At 45.7% G+C, this 23352-nt stretch overlaps 1 protein-coding gene across 1 annotated transcript in view; it reads left to right on the forward strand.

Moving 5' to 3' along the window:
• PTPRN2 (protein tyrosine phosphatase receptor type N2) overlaps nucleotides 1-23352 on the forward strand; it is a 1038500-nt gene that overhangs the window by 504368 nt on the left and 510780 nt on the right. Inside the window, exon 12 of the mRNA XM_058660653.1 lies at nucleotides 5728-5807. Coding sequence (XP_058516636.1) covers nucleotides 5728-5807 — 80 coding nt within the window. The remainder of the gene's footprint in view (nucleotides 1-5727; nucleotides 5808-23352) is intronic.

A 23352-nucleotide genomic window follows, 5' to 3' on the forward strand; every position in this document is an offset into this window, starting at 1 on the left:
AGTAGGCTGTCAAAGGGGGACTCCTGGGGGCTCTCCAAAGCGTTGTCCTTGGGCCAGGGATTTTCATGCTTGGAGGTTGTTTACTCTCTGGACTGATTACATTTGCGTTAATTAGCGTGTGTGGGAATGCCTTGGAGGAGAGACCTCCGCCAGAGTTGCAGGCTGCTGTGAAGGTCACTCCGTTGGAATTCCAGAGGGGCCTCCTGATTGCTCTTCAAGCTGTCGCTCTGCCTGTTTCCAGAGTGCTGGGCTGCAGCCGCTGCGCGGGGATGGAGCACGACCTCACGCGTGGGCCTGTCGTTCTCACCCACGATGCCTCCCTTTTCAGAAACCGCTTTGTATTCAGATGTTAAAAGCCAAGAGGGAAAGAGAGAGAAGAGAGGGAGTGGTGGGAAGGATGCTGTAGCTGTTTGGCTGTAGAATGTCCTTCTTGCTGGGGCTTTGTGGTCACGTCAGCGCCACCTCGTCCTCCCAGTGGGGAGGAGGGAGCCGAGAACGACAAGCACACAGCCCGTGACCTGAGACCGGCAGACCATGCTTTGTGCGTTTGTGGGTGATGCTGTGTGGCGCGCCCCAGCACCCTCTCTGTGCCCTGTCCTGCCTCAGGAGAGACAGTCTGAGCATGTCTAGTGTTTATGCGTGTGGCTGCCCCTGCCAACCTGGTTCACTCAGTCAGCTCTGGCAGCCTGCAGGTTTAACTCACAGATACTGAAGTCACACAGTGAGTACAGCATTTCTTTTGTCTGGCTGCCAGGTGTGCTCTCTGTGTGCACCTTTCATGTGAAATGTGTGTGTTCTGCTCATGCTCCTGGGGGAAGATGCTGGACCCAGAGCTGTCTGCAGGATTTCCTCACCGGTACCCCTTGGTGGGGGCACGAACCTGTACCTACAGGTGCAAGCTCACACTGTGGGCCACGACCCGTTTGGTTCGCTGAGTCAGTGATGTCATAGCAACACGCTATGGCATTGTGTTTTATATCAGAGCTAATTCTCCTTAGTTAGCCTTTAATTCTTTGCCTATGAAAAGACAGATCAACATGTAACCTCCCAGAGTAATGGCATGATCTGATGCTATAGTATACAGTGTGTGTTTCAACAGAACCCATCACGTCTCTGTGCTCATACACGTAAGATTTCCAGCATTTCTTCTGCCAGCTTTCCTCCTGTGGCGGTTAGTAGAGCATCTCCCTTGTGCTGCCCTCTGCTGTGGGTGGTGCATACGAGCCAGTACTGGCGCACAGAGTGCATTTGAAATTTTCTTCCACAAGGGGATGTGATAGGGTGCACATACTCCATGGCCAGCCAGCTTTTCCTGGAAAGTCAAAGGCAGGAATAGGCCAAAGGGCTTCACAAAGTCACATGCAGAGACTTACAAGCTCAGATCCACAAATACCAGATATGGAACCAGGCTCTTCTGCTGGCCACCTTCATATTGCTCTGTTAGCCAAACTTATTTACTGCCTGGAAAGGAGGACCCTCCCTACTGTATGCTCACAATGCCCACCCATGACCAGGGACTAACCATGGAGGGTAGATGCCAAAAGGACAGGCCTCAACAGCAGCTTCAGGCCATGTCTGCGAAGCCCTGTGATTACCAGCCTCTGGGAAACAGAACGAAAGAGTGAGGGTGAAGACGTGCAAGGTGCTGCCATGCCTATGAGAAGAGAGATGGCTTTATAGCTGAAGGCAATGTTATGAAAACAGAGACCATTAGCAGCAGCAGAACTTATGTCCAGTGGAGGGGACAGCTGCCTGCACATTTCAACCACTCTCTTCATCAGGGTATGAAAGCGGAGGCTGCAGTTAACTTCCAGGATTCTTTCCCGCTGAGTCCGTATTGCTCTGCCTACCTAGGTGGGAGAATAAATCCAGAATGTTTGTCCTGATATAGCCTGAAAAACCCTGCAAGCCAAAACCCCCAAATAAGACTTTCTGGTATTGTAGAAAGCATTCGCATCTGTCTAATATTGTATTTTCCTGGCAGCCATGAGATGGTCTTGCCCCTCCCGGTCAATCTGTAGTCTTGTCTGGGTGATCAGCCCACAGTGACCCTGGTTGGACAGAACTACTGCCCCATCCATCTCCACCAAACCCATGATGACAATCACCAGCGTTTATAGCAATATACAAATAGGCTTGAAATTCCCTCTCTCCAGGAGTAATAAAACAAAACTTGGGGAGGAGAGAAGATTAAGCTCACAGCTGTGTATTTTGTAGCACTTCTTGCTGCCTTGGCCTGGTTCTTACCACTGTGGCCCCCTAGGGGCTCCTGCAGATGTTTGTCAAGTACATTCTCATTGTATTTAGGATCTGCCACTTCCTGTCATGGCCCCATGGCACACAGCAATCCGTAAAGTGGCTCTATTCCTTCTGTACCTGGTGTGTGTGTGTGTGTGTGTGTGTGTGTGTGTGTGAAATGCCTTGTTCCAGAAGACCTATGTGGGGCATCCCATGTTTCCTGTGGCTCTGTCCTGTGTACCGTTTTATGTGGGACCACTGGTGGCCTTTGACAATGTGGGCAGGGCAGTCTGGACTTGGGCTGCACACCACTCTGCCCTCTTGGACTCCTGCTGCCTCCTTGTTCTCAGGGTGCTACTCAGCAGTGTTTTTGATATCCATGGAGTCTTATATTGATTTGTAACGGGAAACCTGGAGTCTCTGGGGCCAGAGCACATCCATGATGTTGTGTGGGTCATGTTCTTGTTTAGAGCTGAGTAAAGTGAGACCTGCCAAAGTTATAAAATGGAAGAACTCCAAAGCCCTGAAACATAGAATGAGGCTTGCAGTTGGCCCTTCTGTGAAAAGACTTTACATATCATCTCCAGGCCATGCGGTGGGTATAGGTGTTAGGGTAAAGCAAGTACAGGTCCAAGTCATGATGATTATGCAGTCGGGGCCGGTGTGCTAAGCCTTGGAGAATCTCTGCGTTTGGTGATTCTTGGACTGAGTTCTAGAGCTCAGGTCAGGTGAGTTGCCCAGGACTCAGGACATCCCAGGGAGAGGTTGAGTCTGAGACAGGTGCGCACAGCTGCATTTGCTGGCTGCAAGCCTAGAGGAGGCAGCTCAGAGAGCATCACTAGTGCTTTCTCATCATGAGGGCAATGAAAGCAGTGATATTCGGCTGGGCGTTGCACTTGCCTCTCCTGCAGGTTGCATGCCAGCAGCAACAAACTGTAAACTGTTCCTCCTCATTATTGCAGGGGTGCTAGTTCTTTGAACTCTGTAGGCACCAAGAAACTCTTTATGGTCTTGAAAGAAAATGTTCCTCACCAGGCAGAAAGACTGGGCTTGGCAAATGCCAGTCCCATCTGTCAGGACACTTTACAGATGTGGTTTACACTTGACATTTTATGGAAACTAACCCAATGGTACTCAAATCTTGTTGCTAAGATCTGTGCTGTTTTGATGGTGATAAGTATTCTCTAGCTAATACAGATTTTTCATTAATCTAGAACTTTCAAACCTTAATGTTTTACTTAATCAGTCACAAATACAAATCGGTCATCTACTGTGGGGATAAGCAGGAAACATACATGCTCTCAAAGTGTTGACCTTTACTCAGGAAACTAAGAATAAATTGTAAAATAATTCATGTGAAATTTAAGCACTAAATATTCAGACAGTCTCCACACTTGCTAGAAGACTTTGAGCAAAGGAAGGATTGGCCAAAGTCAGGGCACATGTTTGGGGAGAAAGGTGAACCCATTTCTGAGCAGGACTTTAAGAGGTCAATAGAATTTAAATCAGTCATCTCCCCTCACTCCTGGGTGGTACATCCCAAGACCCTCAGTGGATGCCTCAAAACCATGGATGATTCTGCACCATATATGTACTATATGAACATATATGTGTATGTATGGCTGTGTGTCCTTCTGAACAGCCATACCTATGATGGGACTCAATTAATAAATCAGACAAAGCAATATATGGACAGTGATGACTAATCAAACACAACAATTAGAACAATGTACTTTACTAATACTTGTAAAATTATTTAAAAGTCATAAAAATTACTTCTGAAATTTACAATGTAGTGTTTTCTTACTGTGATTGACTTCTGGTAGCTGAACCTAGAAAGCAAAATCACAGATAAAACTCTAGGCAAGGCGTAGGGGTAGGGGTAGAGAGGATGTCTTTATACTCCTCTGTAAAGGAGAGAACATCACCGGCAGAGAGGTTGACGCAAAGGAAGGCACAAAGGCAGGCATAGCCCCGACTGGCTCCATGGCCCAACTAGGGGACTGACCTCATTCCATAGACAGCTTACAGTGAGGACAATGTAAAAGATTATGCTGAGAAACTTCATAAAGAAGGGCCTGAGAGCCTGGGAGAACAGGCTCTGCTTAGTGAATATCCATGGATGTGGCTTCCAAGGATGATTCCCCCGTGTAACACTTGCTGGGGAGTTGGATGTAGGGAATTGCGCAGCTCTGCCCTATAATGGTATGAACGTAAACTGAGAAAGTCAGGTGGACATGACAGCATTTCAGCAGAATCTAATCTGGGTATTTCTGGCCCCGGGGTCCATAAAGTTGGAATCTGGTTTGTTTTTCAAAGCAGGAGGTGACCCAAGGCAGAATTTGTTGAGCTCTAAGTGATGCTGAGAGTTTCAAGGGGGAAAATGATATTAGAATGATCGTCATGCTGAATTGCAACAATATCACAAGTTACACTTATGTGAGACACTTATACACCATGCTAGCTGTCTTAGAAGAGGCACAGAAATTGAGGTGTTCAAAACAGTGACAGTATCTGAATGTAGAAATGTGTGTGAAACTTAAGGGAAAAAACAGGTCTGACAACTGCAAGACAGAGCTATATGTAGTGGGCTACTTCTGTGTGCAAGTGTTGAAGACAGCCTACATAGGCTAGCAAAGGACGGAGAGAGATGGCAGATGGACAGTTGGGGCAGACTGTTGACATGGCCTTTTGGACAGGAGTGTGGGGGAGTTGGGGAATAAGTTGCATGGCACCTATTTGGGAAGAGTTAAAAAGCTGAGATCAGTACGGGCACTTGTGAGAATCAAAGGATCTCCTTGTTGCCTTCTCCCACCTCAAGTTGGTCCTAGTTGCATTTCTTTCCATCAGTGGCTCTTACCCTTACTCTTACCCAGTTTCTAAAGCAATGGGTATTCAGATGAATTGAATTACTTATAAAAAAGGAAGAGAAAGATGTATTTTTCACAGAATATCACGTTCAACTTGGTATTTAAAAAGCTTAGAACCATTTTGATAATTCATGTCTAACAATTCCCTGCCAGTGTTTTTTTTTTTTCCTGAATAGTTTTAATGACTTTGGTAGTTCTTGAAACAGTTGCTATCAAGAGAATTTTAAAAATATTAGTCTCTTTTCTTCTGTTCTAGCTCCCTTGGGAACCAAATACTAAAATCTGTTTCCATAACAATCTTTCCTATTTTCTTGCAAAAATGTCTACTTGCTATTTTTGGGTTACTAAGGTTGATTTGAGCTTTTTTTATGATAAAAAAAAAGCCTATCACACTTCAGTGTGTGTTTTACAAAGGCAAAGCCTTTCTGTAGCATTACTGAGGGATGAAGCAAGGAGTTGGTGTCTAGGTATATGGACATACAGTGGAAGTCACACTTCTGTAAGCCTTGCATGCATGTGCTCCCTAAAGTACATCCATGTTTTCCGTGTAGTTTTCAGAGAGACAGCATGGTGTGTGGACTTTGTTATGAACTCATTTTTAAATGATCTCTCCTTCCAGTGTTGTGGGATCCGCAGTGACCTTCAAGGTGAATGCCAATGTCCACAATGTGACCACTGCTGACATTGCGAAGACCACAGGTAAGGCTGTTGCGTGTGCACATGCAATTCTGGGGCAGAGATGCCATCAGTTCAGAACAGCCCAGAGGAAGGCATGTCTTCCCCTCAGCCAGGGCTGGTGTTGCAAGCAGGGTAACATCAGAGTTAGTTATCACTTCCTGGCACCTCATTGTTTGGAGAACTGGATTGCTGGCATGAATGGATTTGGCTTCTGATCCAAGACAGGAGACCACAGCGCTGTGTTTGAGAGAAAAACGGCGAGTTTTGGAAACACGTAGATTTTGTCTTTGTGGAAGCCCCAAAGTGAACAGAGAAAATGCAGTTCTTGCTTTGAGGTTGTTTTCATTTTCTGCAGGCCAGAAGCACAAATTGCCTCTGCTTCTGTCCTGTGCAGAGACCTAGCACAGGATCTGGAGGCTTGAATAAAAATGGAGTCACTTCAGATAGTTTTGTTACTGACAGCCTAAGTGTCTCGGCATTGCTGGTCACACGTTTTTGAGACCTGTTTATTGACAAAGCTTGGAAGAGCCTTGTTTGACAGTCGGTTTCTGTCACTGATTTGAAAACAAAGCTCCGTGATTTCTTGAAGAATCAATGGGGTGGTGGATATCATTGTTCAGTCATCTTAAAGCTGGTGTTTCTTTTTTGTGTGTGGTACCATCTTTCTGTGTAGTGAGAGAAATACTGAAAACAGAACAGAACCTTAGCTTGATGGCTTTCGGTCCTTTGGGATGACTCAGCATTTTATAATTATTTCTATTGTACTTTACATTCCTTTGTAAGAGAACTGCTAAGTGCATGATCCTAGAAATAACAGAACATGACTCTCCTTTCTGTCAGTCGTTTATACTGCAAAACTCGTGGAACAGTTTTTGCTGAAGTTTATTCCAATACAAAATGCAGCAACACATTCTTACTGGCTTAGCCATTTGAATATTTAATTCAAATGAATTGAGGTTTCACTATTCTTTATCCAACAACGTTGAGCAAGGCATAAACTGGTTGCTATATTCTGTTAAATAGGATTACTTATTGTTCTTATCTAGCTTGGTTGCTATTGGTTTTACCTACAGGGTATTATCCTGCCTTTTTAAACTTATTTGATGAGAGTTTTGACAAGGATGGAGGGGAAGGGTACTAAGGATTTTTGGGTGAAAAAGTATTCTTTGCCAAGTTGTAGTTTTGCAGAGAGCTGGATCCTCCAGGTTCACGCAGTCATCCCATCTTACGGTAAGACATGTGGAGCTGCAACCGAGCAGAGTGGTCAAGTGTGATTGATGGGGCCAAGCAGCAGACTGTGTCTGCAGCCAAAGAAGTGAGGAAGTCAGTAGCTCGCATTCTGAAAAGAGAGGGAATTCCCTGCCGATAGTGTTGGCTGCTTGTGGACTCCAGGTTCTTGTCTTCCCCACACACCATCCACTTCACCTCTACAGTTCTTCGACATATGTGATCATTGAACACGTTTAGTGCCAAATCTGTAACCAGGCTTTTATGCAAAAACGACGCATAGAGCAATTGTTCCTTAAATGACATTTACTCCCAGTAGTGAAGAATAATACTTTTGAAATTGAATTTGCTGGAATGTAAGGATATTTGGGAACAAAATGGAATGCAATGCAGTTTTAAAAAGCTTTTGTTTCGAATCATGACAGTATACTCAGATTATAATCTTTCAGTTATGCTCTTGCTTTCTAAAGAAAATAAGATTATCCTGGAGGGTTGATGGGCATGTACATTTAATTTAAGGAAATTGAGTAGTATACACATTTAGTAAAAGACAATCACTTTTTATGGAAAGTACTAAGCTGTAGAAAAAAATATTGCCAGTAAGCTTTGGAAACTGTACTGCTATAAGATGCACCAGAATTAGGTGGGAATGTTAACAGTTGCTACATCTCTTCAGACCAAAGAGGGTATACCTAAGAAGCCGTTGAACTTGACGGGACAATAAGATACTGGACTCTATGTTTGGTATACGCTTGCAATGGGGAAATCTCAACTGAACTTGAGCTGTGGTTATGCAACAAGGTGGAGGAATCCACCATGGTGGGAGGGTTTGGGGAGGGGTGGGGAGAACCCAAGTATCTATGTAACTGTGTCACATAATACAATGTAATTACTGAAGTTAAATAATAAATAATTAAAAAAAAAAAAAAAAAAAAAAAAAAGAAAATAAGATTATGTGAAATCTGCTTCCTTTGTCATTCAGATATGTTCATAGCAATTATTAAGATACTGTACTAAGGAAATTCATATAAAATGTATATTTGCGTCTTACCTTAGTAATTTTTAAGTATTGAAATTTGTTACTTAATGGTAGTGCATTTGTATTTATATTAACTGTTGTAGATATGAAAGCCAGAATAGTTCTCACTTGTATATATGAAAAATGTTGCCATATGCTTCTTCTCGTATTTTGAATAGTTCTATGGTGTTAGGACTATACCCGCTACAAAATGGGGAAAGGATTATAAGACACTTATAGATTGACAGAAATACCTAAGTGCAGGAGGTCTCTGGTCCCAACGATTTGCTCACATGCTGTCAAGGAAGGATTCTCTACTGCAAAGCAATTGCTTGTGGTTTCTCGCTCTAAAAGGTGGCACGGAATCTCACCAGTGTCATTGTGAGATAGCCAGTGCTATTGTTGAGGCAGAAGCCATTTGGAAAGACAGTGGAAATGTTGTCATATGTGTCACTAGCATCCAAAACTTAATAGAGCCATCTTTTGATGTTATTGCCTGCGTCTGAGTTGCCTGAAAATCCAATGTATACATTTGGTTCCTCAAGGGGCGTAATGCCACTTTGCCATGGAGATCTTTTGTTATTATTAATTAGAGGAGATAGGGCTCTGGTAATAGAATTTAAATGGTATTTGCTTTGCTAATTTTATACAAGATATTATAAAGCTGAATGAATAGGCATATAGCTATTACCACATTCGTCCCCTATACTTCATATGGCATTGGTGTCGAGTGATGATATATGTAGCTGGCTCTCATAATTCAGAATCTTTTTGCTATCCTAGGCAATTATTTTCTGGGAATTCTGCCGAATTTTTGAACTTGAATGTTAGCAAATATGAACCTTCAGTGAATATTACATAGGAGGCAGTGACTGTGGGGCACAGTGCATAGAGGAGTGGTAGCTGCGTTTGGTCTTTGTGGCTACATCATCCAAACTGGGCAGAACAGGAAAGTGTTTTTCACCCTCCATTTCCTTGGTAGCTTATTTTCTGTGGTATATTTATAATGAATTGTTGCATTTCTCCTTTCAAAGAAAATGGAATCAATCATCTTTCAGAGAAGTGTTTGCTTTCTCTCCTCTTCCCACTCTATAGAGATCCCCACTTAATAGTCTTTTGGGTTCCCTTTGATTTATTGCCAATAACTACCCTGCATGCCCTGCTGTGTTTGCTGCATAGCCCGGGAGCAGGCTATTTATTCAAACTTTTCCTCTTCTGTCTCCCGGAAAGTTGCTGTTTCTTGCATTTGGCACCTACCTGGGATGTGTTTGACTCCTTAGCTAACCATTTAGTCTGTGAGCTGGTCTGTCCTTTGCTACCTGTCCCTCCCTTCAGTCTGACACCTGCTTCACTCTGCCCAGTTGAGCCTCAGGTCTAGGCACTTGGTTGCAAATCTTTGTTTCAGCTTGTTGGAAAGATACTGCCTGTCCCAAATAATAGGGTGACTTTATAACATTATTCTTGGATCAGGTCTGTTTCCTTAATTTCTTAGTTTAACCTGTTGAACATATTCATGAAATTAAGAGGCCCTGACCAGGTTCTCCTTTGGCTGTAATGCTCTTCCTGTGTTTTGTGGTTTGGCGTTCACAAGGTGTGTTGTCTATGCAGAGGGAAATGCCTCATCTTTTATCTCAGGCACCTCTGTTAAATGCTGGCTTGGGACTAGCTGGACCCCTACCCCAATACATCCAATCTATGGGTTGGATTAGAGCACTCTCTGCCAGAGGTAGAAATACTTAACCCTCTGTGATGGAGGTACAACAGAAAAATTAACACTCATTTCAAAATGCATAATGGGCTTGCACATCATAAAGTAAAATGAGTCCTTCTATGACTCAGCTTTACAGTGTTACTGGTTTTAACTCTTAATTCCAAATATCAGTGTTGTCCAGCTCTAGTGTGCCTCCACTCCTCTCCTCTCCCCTCCTCTCCTCTCCTCTCCCCTCCCCTCCCCTCCCCTCCTCTCCTCTCCTCTCCTCTTCCCTCCTCTCCCCTCCTCTCCTCTCCCCTCCTCTCCCCTCCTCTCCTCTCCCCTCCTCTCCTCTCCTCTCCCCTCCTCTCCTCTCCTCTTCCCTCCCCTCCCCTCCTCTCCTCTCCCCTCCTCTCCTCTCTCCTCCCCTCCCCTCCCCTCCTTTCCTCTCCTCTCCTCTCCCCTCCCCTCCTCTCCTCTCCTCTCCTCTCCTCTCCCCTCCTCTCCTCTCCTCTCTTCTCCCCTCCTCTCCTCTCCCCTCCCCTCCTCTCCTCTCCTCTCCCCTCCTCTCCTCTCCCCTCCCCTCCCTTCCCCTCTCCTCTCCTCTCCCCTCCTCTCCTCTCCCCTCCCCTCCCTTCCCCTCCCCTCCTCTTCCCTCCCCTCCTCTTCTCTCCCCTCCCCTCCCCTCCCCTCCTCTTCCCTCCCCTCCTCTTCTCTCCCCTCCCCTCCCCTCCCCTCCTCTTCCCTCCCCTCCTCTTCTCTCCCCTCCCCTCCCCTCCCCTCCCTTCCCCTCCCCTCCCCTCCCCTCCCCTCCCCTCCTCTCCTCTCCCCTCCTCTCCTCTCCCCTCCCCTCCTCTCCTCTCCTCTCCTCTCCTCTCTTTACCTTGCCTCTCCTGTTCTCCTTTTCCTTCTCCTTTTCTCTCTCTATGTAGTTCTTCCTTCCAAACAGATGGATAGACAATGTCAAAAATAGAGAGATTTATCTATTAGTTATCTATCCATCAGAGATTAGAGAAACATATACTGTAAATGTGGAAAGAAAAGTGTGGTTTTAATGTAAAGTAAGGAGTACATTTGGAAATGCTTAGAGAAAGTCCACTTGCCAGGAAAGTTGTGCTCATTTATAGGTGAATGAGAAAACTGTTAAACACTTAATAACAGCCAAACTCTGTAAGGATCTGTACTCTTTTAGATGAATCAGATCCTTTTCAGGCAATTCAGATCAGAGCAGCAGGAGGCCCAGCCAGGTGCTCCTAACTCAGAGTCTTGTCTTCCTCCTTAGTGTCAGGCTGGGAATAGCGTCAGGGCCTGCGGTGGCTGAGGCTTTCCTTGGGCTGCAGATGGCTTATGCTGTCAATAATCATATTCAACTTGCTGCTTTGGGGCAATGCCTCTGTTGATCTGGAAAAGCTTGACTGGCTTAGGGTGTCAGAGCAGATGGGCAAGGGAATTGCCCAGAAGAGGAGCCTCTCTTTACCTCTTCCTCCTGGGACATGGCCAACCCCTCATTCACTATGTTAAGTGCACACGTGTAGGCATCCATCAGGTGCTTTGAGTATGTGAAGAAGAAGGCAGTGGGGAAAATTAGGAAGGTCCAAGGGGAATAGGCAAAGAACCCAAGTAGGGAAGACAGGCCACAGTGAAACAGGTGGGGCAGAGTGGTCAGCTTGGGCTGAGGGAGTCAGCCTAGCTCCCAGCTGAGACCACCAGCATTTTGAGACATGTAGTATGTGATGTTAAACTCTGAAAGAATGGTTTTTGAAAGAAAAGATCTGCTTTTCAGCTCTGTTTCGTATCGATTATTACTTGGAAAAAAGTTTACTTTATTTAACTTCACTGATAGATTATAAATTTCAAAAGCAAAGTATAGGAGAGAGTTCTCACATCAGTTTGAACACCCTAGAAGAAAGTTCTCCCATTCTGTAGTCTACAGAATAAGAAATCATCCCTTTGAACACATCAGTGTAGTTGTCAGTAGACTGGTTTCCCTCAGAGGGAGAGGCAGTTTTGAGGTACTCTGCTTTAATGCGTGCCTTTTGCTTTTTTGATGATGAGAAAGGCAATGTAAAGACAGAGAGCAATGTTCCTCATTCCTATTTATAAGAAGGCATAAGATGAGTGACAAAGTTTCATCCTGGATCGATTTAATGACCCTGCTGTAGAGTGCTCGCTGGGGAGTAAGAGGCGCTTCTAGCTATTGAAAAATAATGAATCAAATAACAGTTAAAACACACAGTCACTTGGGAGATATTTCACTATTTGGAAAATTGAACACAGGAACTCCGTGTGCTTACACTTTGGTATGCCCTCTTCATATTCATGAGATGACAAAATCTCCTTCTGTTTAGGGAAACATGAAAGACCTGCTTATGCAATGACCCTCTACTCTTATCTTCAATCCTGGGAGGGAAAAAATGGGTGTTGTCCACGTCTTCCCCACACTGTGCCAGCCCCCAGAGTGGAGTGTTAAGGGAAGGCTGGCTTTGTGGTGGGGCCTCGTGGCTTTCTTGTGGAGCCCCAGGGTCGTGGGGCTTGAGTTGGAAGATGATCCAGAGACAATTATTTGTTCCTGCGTTCACAAACAGATATGGAGTATGTGTGTTCTGGACACTTTGTCAATGCCAGAACATGCCAAGTTCTCACATAGTGCTCTTCAGCAAGGAGCTGCTCAACAGCAGCAGTAGCTTGGATGTCACAATGGGCAATTTGTGATGCAGGAACTTGGGAGACCTGGGAGAGTGCCCCGGCTTACTTTGGGAGTCCTAGGATACTGCCAGAAGGAATATGGGGCTATAGCCAGGGGCTCACAGAGACTAAATCCTGCCTAGGATGGAGATAGCAATGTGCTTTGCAACAGTCCAGCTCCTGGCCTGGCTCCACTGAGCCTGACCAACTTCCTGTTTTAGAAGGCCATGCAGGAACATGAATCCTAAGAAGCAGTAAGGCATCAGCTGTCCAGAGAGAGAGAGATCCTCATGGAGATGATTGCGTTCTCGCATCTCTGAGGTCTTGGATCTTCAATGAGTCTGCCAGGTGCATGGAAGCCAGTCTCTCATTTACTTAATTGTCCTGCTATTTCGTGCAGAGTTTGCCACACACCAATCACTGTGCAGGCAGTTGGGAGATCAAGATGAACAAAGCACAAAACCTTGACTCTGCCCTACTGAAGATGATGGCAGGGTAGCACAATGGAATATGGTGTATAGCTTAACATAGTATAATGTGGTATAATTCCATGTAATGTAGTAATCTGGAGTGGTTAAATGCTGTGAGGAAAGAGAAAGGCTGAGATAGGAAGGAGAGCTATTTCAATTGAATTGTTCAGACAAGACTTTAGGAAGTCGCACTGGAGCACACTCTCCAATGAGGCAGCCAAACTGCAAGAGGGGTGAGGAAGTGGATGTCCTGTCCTTGCAAGCCTTAGAGACCAGGAAGAAGCCTGTGTGACCAAGGCTTAGTATTGATCAGGGCTGGTGTAACTAACAGGGCTAGTCCTTGCAGGGCCTGGGAGGCAAGGCCCTTTAGGGTTTGAACAGGTAGCGACTAACCTGTTCTGTATGTGGAGGGGCCCTGTGGCCACTGAGCATAGTGCACCATGGGTCCAGGATCTTCATGAACCCAACACAGCAGCAGTGTAGGCAGAAGATGCTGGTGGTGGAGTGTAACCCAGCTGGAGCAAACCCTCACAACAGCATGGATGGTGCAGCCAGGGGCTGAATTGGAAACCCAGAGAACTGTGTGGAAGAGAGGCGGGGTGGGGGACTCATCTCCCAGGGCCCAAGGAGAGACCCTGCATTCCAAGAGCACATCAGTAATAGCTGAGGGGAGCCATGTCTTCCAGAGAGTAGATGCCCACTGGCCACTGCCTCTGGAAGGTTTGAGGTGGGGAACTCCACCCCATTGCTCCTTTCCAAACAGCCAGGTAATTGCTTCTGGCGTCTTGACAAGCCTCTGCCGCTGTGGAGGTCAGAGCTGTCGGTGTGGAAGATCCGTGCTAATCTTCCCAGCTGGAGAGGACCTGGGTGGTTGATAGTTCTGTAATTAGAAATTGCAGAAGCTGGTTTTCATTGCGGCTTTACCCTGAGTCAAGCATATGAAGTTCTTTCATTTGTCACTGTTTGCAGGGTTACCTGTGTAGAACTGGAGATGAGGGAATGGTAGGGAAACTGCATACTAGGAAACCGTTTTATTCAATATTCACTCTTCTGAATTCATTTTTATACGAAAGAAGTTCATGCATTTAAAAAAATCATTTCCGGTGGGAGGGACACATTCTCACTTGCAAATGAGCGAGTGTTGATCCCTGAGGCTGCAGAAAGCACCAGCTCCCTTTGACTGTGCCTGACATTATTGCTTGAGAGAGTAGCTTTTGTGACATACTTAAGTACACATTTATTTAGAAATCACTCTATGAGGGAGGGCAGGGGACCTGAGAGGCCTCAAGTTTTCTCCCTGTGCTCAAGAGAGCCACATCTGAGTGTCTGCGATGCCTGTGGTTGGCTGTCACATTCACGTATTTGCCTCAGAGGAACCACGACCAGGACACTGTTAGTGTAGGCAGGGATTTGGGGTAGTGTGGGCCAATGAATGCCCTACAAATAAAGCAATGACATTAGGTGCTAAAACTTGTATGACCCACTTATGGAGGAAAAAAAATCAGTGAGAGGAGCTGGCTTTGTAATGCGTTAGATTAAGCCAACGCCAGTGACGCCAACATACTGTATGAGTGCCAATTCAAGTCTTGGCTGCTCCACGTTTGGTCCAACAACTTGCTGTTGTGCCCGAGAAAACAGAGGGATGGCTTAAACTCCTGAGCCCTTACTATTCTGTGGGAAATCCAGGTGACGTTCCTGGCTCCTGGCTTTGGTCTAGCCCAACTTGGCTTTTACATCCATTTTGGAGAGTGAACCAATGAATGGAAGATATCTGTGTACGTGTGTCTCTTCCTCTCTTGAACACTGCCTTTCAAATGAACAAGTGAATGTTTAAAATAAAATGAAGGGTGGTGTAAAATGCATGTGTGGTTCTCTATAGGCTTTTAAGAATTTGCCTGAAGAAGGGTGGCCCAAGGCCCATCAGAAGCATCAGCCAATCATCGACTCTCTGTCCTAGGGGGCTTCCAAGGGATATGTGTCTGGCATCTCTCCATTAGGTACCTCCAGGATCCTCATGGAGGAACCAAAATGAAAGGTTCTGATATGGGTGTGCCTGGAGGGCTGTGTGTGAGGAGGTGTGGAAATTAGAGCTCCTTTGTAATACAGGGTGCAGATTTGAACCCATTGCCTTCACCCACCCAGAGTTTCCATTTCTACTAACTTGTGCACGGTGACTCCTTACCTTAGGACTGTCCAGCCGCCCTCCTTGGGAAGGCTGTAACAAGAGGATCCATGTCTGTTTGGAACCATCCTTAGCAGAGTATGGATGCAAATCAGAGCTGAGCACCCCTGCTCCTTCCCCTTGGAGGAGGAGTCTGAGCATATTCGTATAGCTGCCTGCATGGTTGAGCCTGTTTTCCAGGTGTTACTCAAGAATGCCTCCTGCCTCCTGCTGCCTTGCCTCTCTCATTTCTCTCAATAATCTAGCAGTTCAGATGCTTTTCTCAGGCCAGTGTCCGGGGGAATCTAAGCCACAGGACATTCACACAAGCTAGGAAGCTCCTGGTGACAAGTCTAAGTGTTCCGGATCTGAAACATTCGGAAGACTTAATTTGCCTGCTGTGTTGAGACAAGACTGTGTGTTTGGGGTGTGAGAGAGGAAAGCAAGGACAGAATCAGGGAGGCAGCTCTTGGCAGCAGTCCTGATGTGAGGAGATCCTGGTTTCCTGTGCAGGGCGGTGTGGAGCTGCTCAGACTTGGGACACAGGTGAAGCGTTAGTGGACATAGATGGCAGAGAGTGTGTGTCGGGTAAGGGAACCAGAAGTCAAGGAGAGCATATCAGTCAGAACACAGTGTTGCCATTAATGAGAAGGGGGAAGCAGGCTTTTGAGGGATGAGAAGGAGTTGATGTGCAGCAAGCTAAGCATGCTATTAGACTCCCAGGCAGAGAAAGTTAAATATATATAACAAACTTCTATGGTTCAGGAGAGAGACCTCACTGAAGTCATAAATTTCAGTTAGCAGTTCCAACCCTGCCAGCACTCTTGTAGAGTATGGGAAAGAGTTTCGTGATTTTGCCGTTACAACTCATCTCCTTCCCTCCATTCTTTCTTCCTTTGCCTCCTTTCTTCCTTCCCTCTACAAATAGTCCAGTGCCAGATCCCACGTTAGGTGTCAAGATTTCAAAAGTGCACCATGAGGACACTGCTGGCGGAGCTTGTGAGCCCTGGAGCTGTGAAAGACATGGAAACCTGCTCCACACAGCAGGGCTCTGACTCAGTCTGAAGGTCAGAGAGGGTTTCTTGAAGGAAGAACCTTACAGGCAAGTTGGACCTAGTTCTTCCTTATCCAAAGATGCTTACCACTGAAAAGTTTCTATTTGTGATTTGAAAGCATTTGCACAGGGTAGAGGTGGCCAAGAAGCCTGCTGGGGACCTGGTGTAGAAGGCACTGGCATAGTTAGGGATTGGGGGTTGAGGACTTAGCTGAGGGCGGTGATCTGAATGAGAATGGTGGCATGGAGGACAATGTGGCAATGGGAAGGGCAGGGCACTGACTGGAAGGGAGTAACATGTTTGATAATATGTGGAGTGAGGGTAAAAGAAGACTCAAGAATGATGGTTTAGCTTCTGCTGAGTGACTGGCTTTTTGCTCATTGAAATGGAAAGTGCTTCAGAATAAATATACCAAGGAGGCATGGTAAGTTTGGTTTATCCTCTGCTGAGTTTCGGGACCCATGAGATGTCTAAATGGAAATGTGGAGTGTGTAGTTATGTGTGCAGAAGGGCTCAAAGGAAGGCAACTGGAGAGACACATCCTCTGTCCTGCGCTTGGAGCTGTGTTTGGGGTTGGGCAAGCTCTGCCCTGGGGCAAGCTGTTGTATGAAGGGAACAGACAGCAAAATCCTTGATGAACTTGATTTCAATCATGCTGTGACCCCCAGCTGACTTTGTGACCTGGATAAGCTCCCTCCTTTCCAAGGTCTGTGAGCTCCTTTGTTGATGGTGTCAGAATGTAATTCCGGTCGAGCCATCATATGCTGAATAAGATGGAATCCAGGAGCAGGCTTGAGGGACAGTGACTGGATTGTGCTATAGCTGTTAGTGTTGGGATCCGGTCACTGGGGCTTCATTAAATTCTCTCTCAGGGAGTTTCTGTTTCCTGTGCATGAACATCTCTCCTCTCAGTACCCAGTGGCTCTGCAGAGTCAGACTGTCTGGAAAACAGTAGTCAGGGCACGTGGGCATCCTCTTGGTGGTGGTGGTCATGCCTGTGTTCGCCAGTGACCCGCCTTCTTGGAAGAATTCAGAGGGAAGTTGTGGTAGGTGTCAGGAGCTCCGCTGGGGACAATGTGCATGAGAGATTCCTAGCTTCACTGTGGCACTCGGCACACACTACTGTGTGTCCACTCTGCACCTTACTGACCAGGGAAAACCTTAGGTTTTCCAGGTACTGAAGCAACAATGGATTCTATAACCATTTTTATTCTTTGCGCATATGTGAATGGTAGTTCTGTTCTCCCTTTGTGTGAACATTATAGTAGTGCCTTTAGTCCTAACTAGAAAGTGACTCATTTGAAAAGCAGAGCTGTGAGCGCTAGAGCAGCTCTAAGTTGCTTTAAGATAAGCACGCCAGGGGAGAAAACAGAGAGTGTGAGGCAGGCCACACCCTGAGGGTGTGAGGGTCAGCCACTATGATGGAGGGCCACACTGTTGTGTCAGGACCACCTTCTGGCCAGAGGACTTCCCCAATGCCCTCTCCTCCTCTGGCCTTGAACAGCAGCCTGGTTCTGAACCAAGGGAAGACTGATTCCTGCTAGGTCCTGACTTCTTGGGAGTTCGCCTACAAATAACCGTTCCCATGACAACCAGACAAAAGGAGGAGTCACAGAGACAGAGAGATAACTGTATTTCAGGTAGGCTGTGGCACTACATGCCAGCATCTTATGGCAGGGTCTTGGTACCCAAGATTTTCACAATAGCTTTCAGCCCCCTGTGTCAGTGCCATTGCCCCATCCCCTCATGGTTCCTGAGCATTGTTCTGCAGCTGTCACAGGTCAGGAAGAGTAGACTGTGTCAGCAGGGTGCAAGGTCAGATCTTGAAACACAGGGCATCCAGATGCTGTAGTGGGAAAGGCTAAAAGAAGTCCATTTTTTTGCAGAATTCTTTTGTACTGGCCCTTCGATGTTTAAAATTCTCTCTTTTTTAAAGATTTATTTTTATTTCAAAGTCAGATGTACAGAGAGGAGGAAAGACAGAGAGGAAGATCTTCCATCTGATGGTTCACTCCCCAAGTGAGTGCAACGGCCGGTACTGCGCCGATCCTAAGCCAGGAGCCAGGAGCTCTTCCAGGTCTCCCACACGGGTGCAGGGTCCCAAGGCTTTGGGCCATCCTCGACTGCTTTCCCAGGCCACAAGCAGAGAGCTGGATGGGAAGCAGGTCTGCTGGAATTAGAACTGGCACCCATATGGGATCCTGGCGTGTACAAGGCTAGGACTTTAGCCGCTAAGCTACCACACTGGGCTCAAAGGACAGCAATATTTCATGAGCGAAGGATGGAGGCAGACCTTGAACTGAAAAGATCTGTTATGTTAAGCAGTGAAGTACAAAGCCTCAGATCTGCTGGTACTGACCATTTCTCTTTGGGCTTGTGGCTATAGAAAGACCACACCTGTTTACTAATGAGAAGCCGCTGAGTGATATTATGCAAAGCCTCTGGTGACTAAAAATCACTCGAAGTGGATGTCAGCATGCAGAGTTCCCACATCATCTGGAAGGCAGTTCAGGAAAGAAAGTTCTAATCTCTGCTGAAACTGGAGCATTGATTAAAGTTGGATGTGCGGTTCTCCCTTTTGAATTTAAAGACAGTTTGCACTCTATCAACACCTTGTCTTATTACAATTGCAAAACATGAAAAAGCAGGTTCAGAATGAAATGTCTCGAACAGAAGCAATTATATAATTTCCTCCCATAGTATTAAATGATACAAATTAATCTCACAAACTTCACAGCTCTCATTGAACGAAAATGACATCTCCTGACTACTGCTCATGGCAGTAGCTTCAGCTGCCACTTGCTTGAAGAAATCTGTTGTGTGTCTGTTTAGATTAAAACAGCTGTTGATGGATTGGTTTAACAATGATGATCTGGGCTGAGCTTTCAGTTCTCCATAGTCATCCACTTCCAGTGATTCATTTTATTAACTCCTCTATTTTTTCAAATGAGAACAGTGACAGCACCAACTTTGTTGTAAAGGTTGCTACTCTACCTCTCTGCGTTTGAGAGCTTATAGCCAGGATGCTGTGTGTGGGGACTTTTACTGATTTGAAAGGGTTCTCCAACCTTGGTAGAACCTGAGCTGACCCAAGAACAAGTGCAAGCATCCATGGCATTTCCCTGACCTATTCAATGACTTCTTACTCATGTGCTGGCTTTCGCCTTCATACTGAATAAAGGAGAGACAGGGATGGGAGGGGCAGAGCCCTCTGTAGCTGCCAGACCTGCTCCTTAGGGGATTATTCCACAGCTACTGCAGCCAGAGTTCCCCTGGACACAGCTGGAGTCCTTGCTTCTCCAGACCGGCAGGCCTGCCTCTTCTCCTCATCCTAGCCTGCCTTGTCCTTTGCTCTCGATCCCAGGCAAAGCTTAGAAAGGCAGTCCTGTTATTTCCTCTTAAATATCACAGCATCCACTTTGGTCCGTCCATGCCTTGTCCAATGCTGCCACATAGGCAAACTGTGGCCACTGGCCAAACCCAACTACTGCCACTTTGGGGAGTCAACATAACCGTGCTCATTCATGGACCCTTGTCTCTGCTTATACACAAGACTGAGTTGAGCAGTTCTTATACAGTGACTCTGGGGCCCACAAAGTCTAAATGAGATACTTTTTGGGCAGTTGCAGAAAGCATTTACTGACACCAAAGTTCTAGAGCAATGGTTCTCAACTGCTCTTTCTCTTCAGCTGGAAGCTGTTAAAAATGAAAGTGCTGGGGCCTGACCCCAGATGCTCTGAATTTCACATGCTGGGGTGACACTCAGTAGTTTTACATCTGATCCTTCAAGGATTCTTGGAATTGATCATCACTGACTGTTGTAGACCAGACCAACTCAAGAACAGAACCAAATTCTATTCCCGTTGGCCCCCACCACCCAGACTGCTGCTTTGCCCACAGTAGGTGCTCACAAAGTACTTGCTGATGATGAGAGCAGTGATGTGGAAAATGAGAAAATGTGAAATACTTGAAAATGCGTTCCGTTTCATTAGGCACCCTAAATGGAGGAGTAGTCTTTATTGAAAAGTACTTTCAATACATTCAATAATGCTATGTGGCATTATCATTTCTGTAGAAATAAAAATTTCATTTAAATCCACTACATTTTCCCTCCTCCCATCTAAAAATACCTCTAGCTACCCTTGATTGTAAATGCATAAATAGCAGTTGTGACAGCAGTAAACCACTGTGGTGCTAGGTACTGGATGAGAAATTTCAGGAAAATAGAAAAATGTAACCTTCTCCCTTCCAAGCTGTAATGGAGTATTTTAATTTACAATTATAATTGCTCTTCAGTGTGATATTTGAGAGATTCACTAATGACAAGGGAAAGCAACTGAAAATCCAAAATTTAGCTGTAATTTCCCAATTGGCAGCCTTAGAGATCTACCAAGGGGTGTGATTACTTTGTCTCTCACAGCAAAGTCCAGTTGCCCAGTACGCCCAGGGATATGCACCAGTCTTGATAATCACAGTGCAGATCACACTCCAGGCCTGATGCACCTGCTGGGTGTTGTTCATGCTCTCCCGGGCTATAAAATCTGGGGAAGGGTACAAAGGTTACAGAATTTCTGCACAACATTTATGAATAGCTTATTATGTCTTCTCTTTCATGTATTTGCATTTTTACTTGAGAGGGGAGAAATATCTCCCAAGTGTTGATTCACTCCTCAAATACCTGCAACGGAGCCGGGTCTGACAGGGCCACAGTCAGGAGGTAGAAACTCTATCCAAGTCTCCCTCATGGGCATTGAAGATCCAGCTACTGGAACCATCAGTGTTGACTCCCTGGATGGGCATTAGCAGGAAGCCAGAACTGACCCCACACACTTGAACCCAGACACTCTGATACGGGTTGCAGTGCCCCTCTTTCTTCACATCACCGTCCTAACAGGCACGTTTGAGTACTCGAGTCTTGGAACACATTGAAAGAGGTTGGACGACACTAGAAGGCATTTCCTAAGTGAGAAGCACAACTGACAATACTTAGTGCAGTTAAACCTCTGAAATCCAGCCTTGAGATAAAACCTCCTGTGGGTCATGGTGTTCCCTGCGCCTGGCTCTGAGCCTGGCATGGATGGGGTACTGATGTGTTCTCACCATGGAGCCAGCGCAGTAAACTCTTTGTGAACAAGATCTTGAATTGGGGATCCCAGGGACCTTATGGTCTTGCCCTCCCTGGCCGGCAGTTCACAAACCAAGGATAGAGGGTGGTGAGGGCTGTGTGCCTTGTTGATTGGGTGTTATGTTAGTGTTTTCACACTGAGTCCTAGTTCCCTGAAGTTTCCAAGGACTGCATGATAAAGAAACAATTTTGCATTATTATGTTGATCCCAAAGAAGAGAAACAGACACAGGCAACCTAATTGGCAGAAGGAATATGGAACACATGAGTAACCCAAGGCGCAGAAGGAAAAGTCAGTCCATGCTTGAGGGCAGAAACCAGATCGAAATTCCTTGAAAACAGATTCCTTGATGTGCATTCCTACCCATTCACCTTTGTGAGAAGGCATTCCCATCGTTTCCTTACTCTAAAGTAATACACACAGAGAGACAATGGCATTCTCATGCTTTGGGGGTAATTGCCATTTTTTAACGTGCAGTTTTGTCTTTTAATAAAAGATTTCTTTCTTCTGTAATTAAATCTGGAATATGTTATTTTTTGAAGGTCCTAAGGACTGACAATACTTACTCATTTTTTTTTTTTTAGAGACTTTGATTTTATTGTCCTAAAATTGAATGAGACAGTTTCAGACATCAGTCTGGTAAATGATGATCTTACCCACTCTCTAACAACACAGATGACTCAAGGAACCCCTCCATTTGGCAGGGGTGGTTTTGAGGCACCCCACCCCAACAGGAGCCCCCCTCATCGCTCCCCTCCCTGTGTGCCAGCCTGTTTCCCCAGCAGATGGCTCCTTTGATGGTTGTGTGCTGACCGTTGAAGTGCCTCCTGGAGCTCATCTAGAACTCAGCTTCCACTTGGTGAAAGAAGCTCCCGAGAGCAGCTGCTGCTAGAGGCTCATGCTGTGAGGGGAAGTTCACCTCATCGTTCTTCAGCACTCTCCAAGTTGTGTTTTTGTGTCAGTCTTCTGTAGACCTCTATTGGACTAAACTGTGACATCATGTCCTTGATCTTCAAGAAGGGTGAGACAAATAAATTCTTGGAGAAAACTCACTTGTCACTTGTTAGTAACTTCTGCAAGTGTCTCAAGAACACCAGTTAATACATTCTGGTGCTCAAGGCCAAGGTAAAGCTTAGTCTTCCTGTTGAACCCCTGTAACTCTTACTGCTGGGTAAGAATGACTTAATTCATCATTCTTTCCTCTTTTTCCCAACAGGAATACCATAGGTCAATTCTGTGCTTTCTTGCTTAGCTTTTATCACCCATGACTGCATACATTTTTAACCTATTTTTCTGCCCTTTTCCCCTTCATTATATTTTCTCAGCTTTTGTTTTCTATGGTGCTATGTCTTTGTGTTGCTGAGTTCCTACATGAGATGCTTTTAGTTCCTCTTGGAAGTAAGGAAAGCATCAGTCAGGCCTTCGAATTAGCTGCTGTGTGCCCTACACCCAGAACCCTGGTGCTCTGCCTTCAAGGGGGCACACAGGCAATGTAAGATATCAGTAATAAATGTCATGTATACATGATTATTGAAAAATTCCCTTAAGCAATCCTTCGTGGAGAACATGACTGAACACAATTGATTATGTTCCTAGGATAAGTGACTATCCTCTACAGCCCCTGTAACTTCCACAAGCAACAAAAAAAGTTCACAAGAAATGCATTTCTGAAAATTACATCAGGTTAAGTAGAAGACAACAGTGGCATTGAAAAAAAAATCCAGTAATGTTCTGTGAGAGACAGCGCCAGTGGCATCCTTCAAATGCATTGTGTCAATGACTCTAGCAAAGAGCTCAACCAAAAGCTGAGGATTGACACCTGCTATTTACCTGCTGTGCCTAAAAAAGGACAACAGCCGTCCAGCCTCATGCCCTGCCTTTCCATAGCTTGAGCTAAAAGATTCGTTCCTTCTGGTCCTACTATCCGCTTGCAGGTACCCACATTCGCTGGAGGGGCTGTGGCTTTCTTTGACAGATCTCATCTTTGTCTTCTGGATGTGAACTTGTTCTGAGAATGGTCACAGGTAGAAGGCCGTGATACCCACAAGCTCTCCTCTTAGACTCCTGGATTCAGAATGTGCAATGTGCTTTCAGGCTGTTTCGGTGAGGTTTACCCCCAGCTTGCTTGGCATGGC

The sequence above is a fragment of the Ochotona princeps genome, chromosome 2 (assembly GCF_030435755.1).
Source record: "Ochotona princeps isolate mOchPri1 chromosome 2, mOchPri1.hap1, whole genome shotgun sequence".
In the NCBI taxonomy this organism is placed as follows: domain Eukaryota; kingdom Metazoa; phylum Chordata; class Mammalia; order Lagomorpha; family Ochotonidae; genus Ochotona; species Ochotona princeps.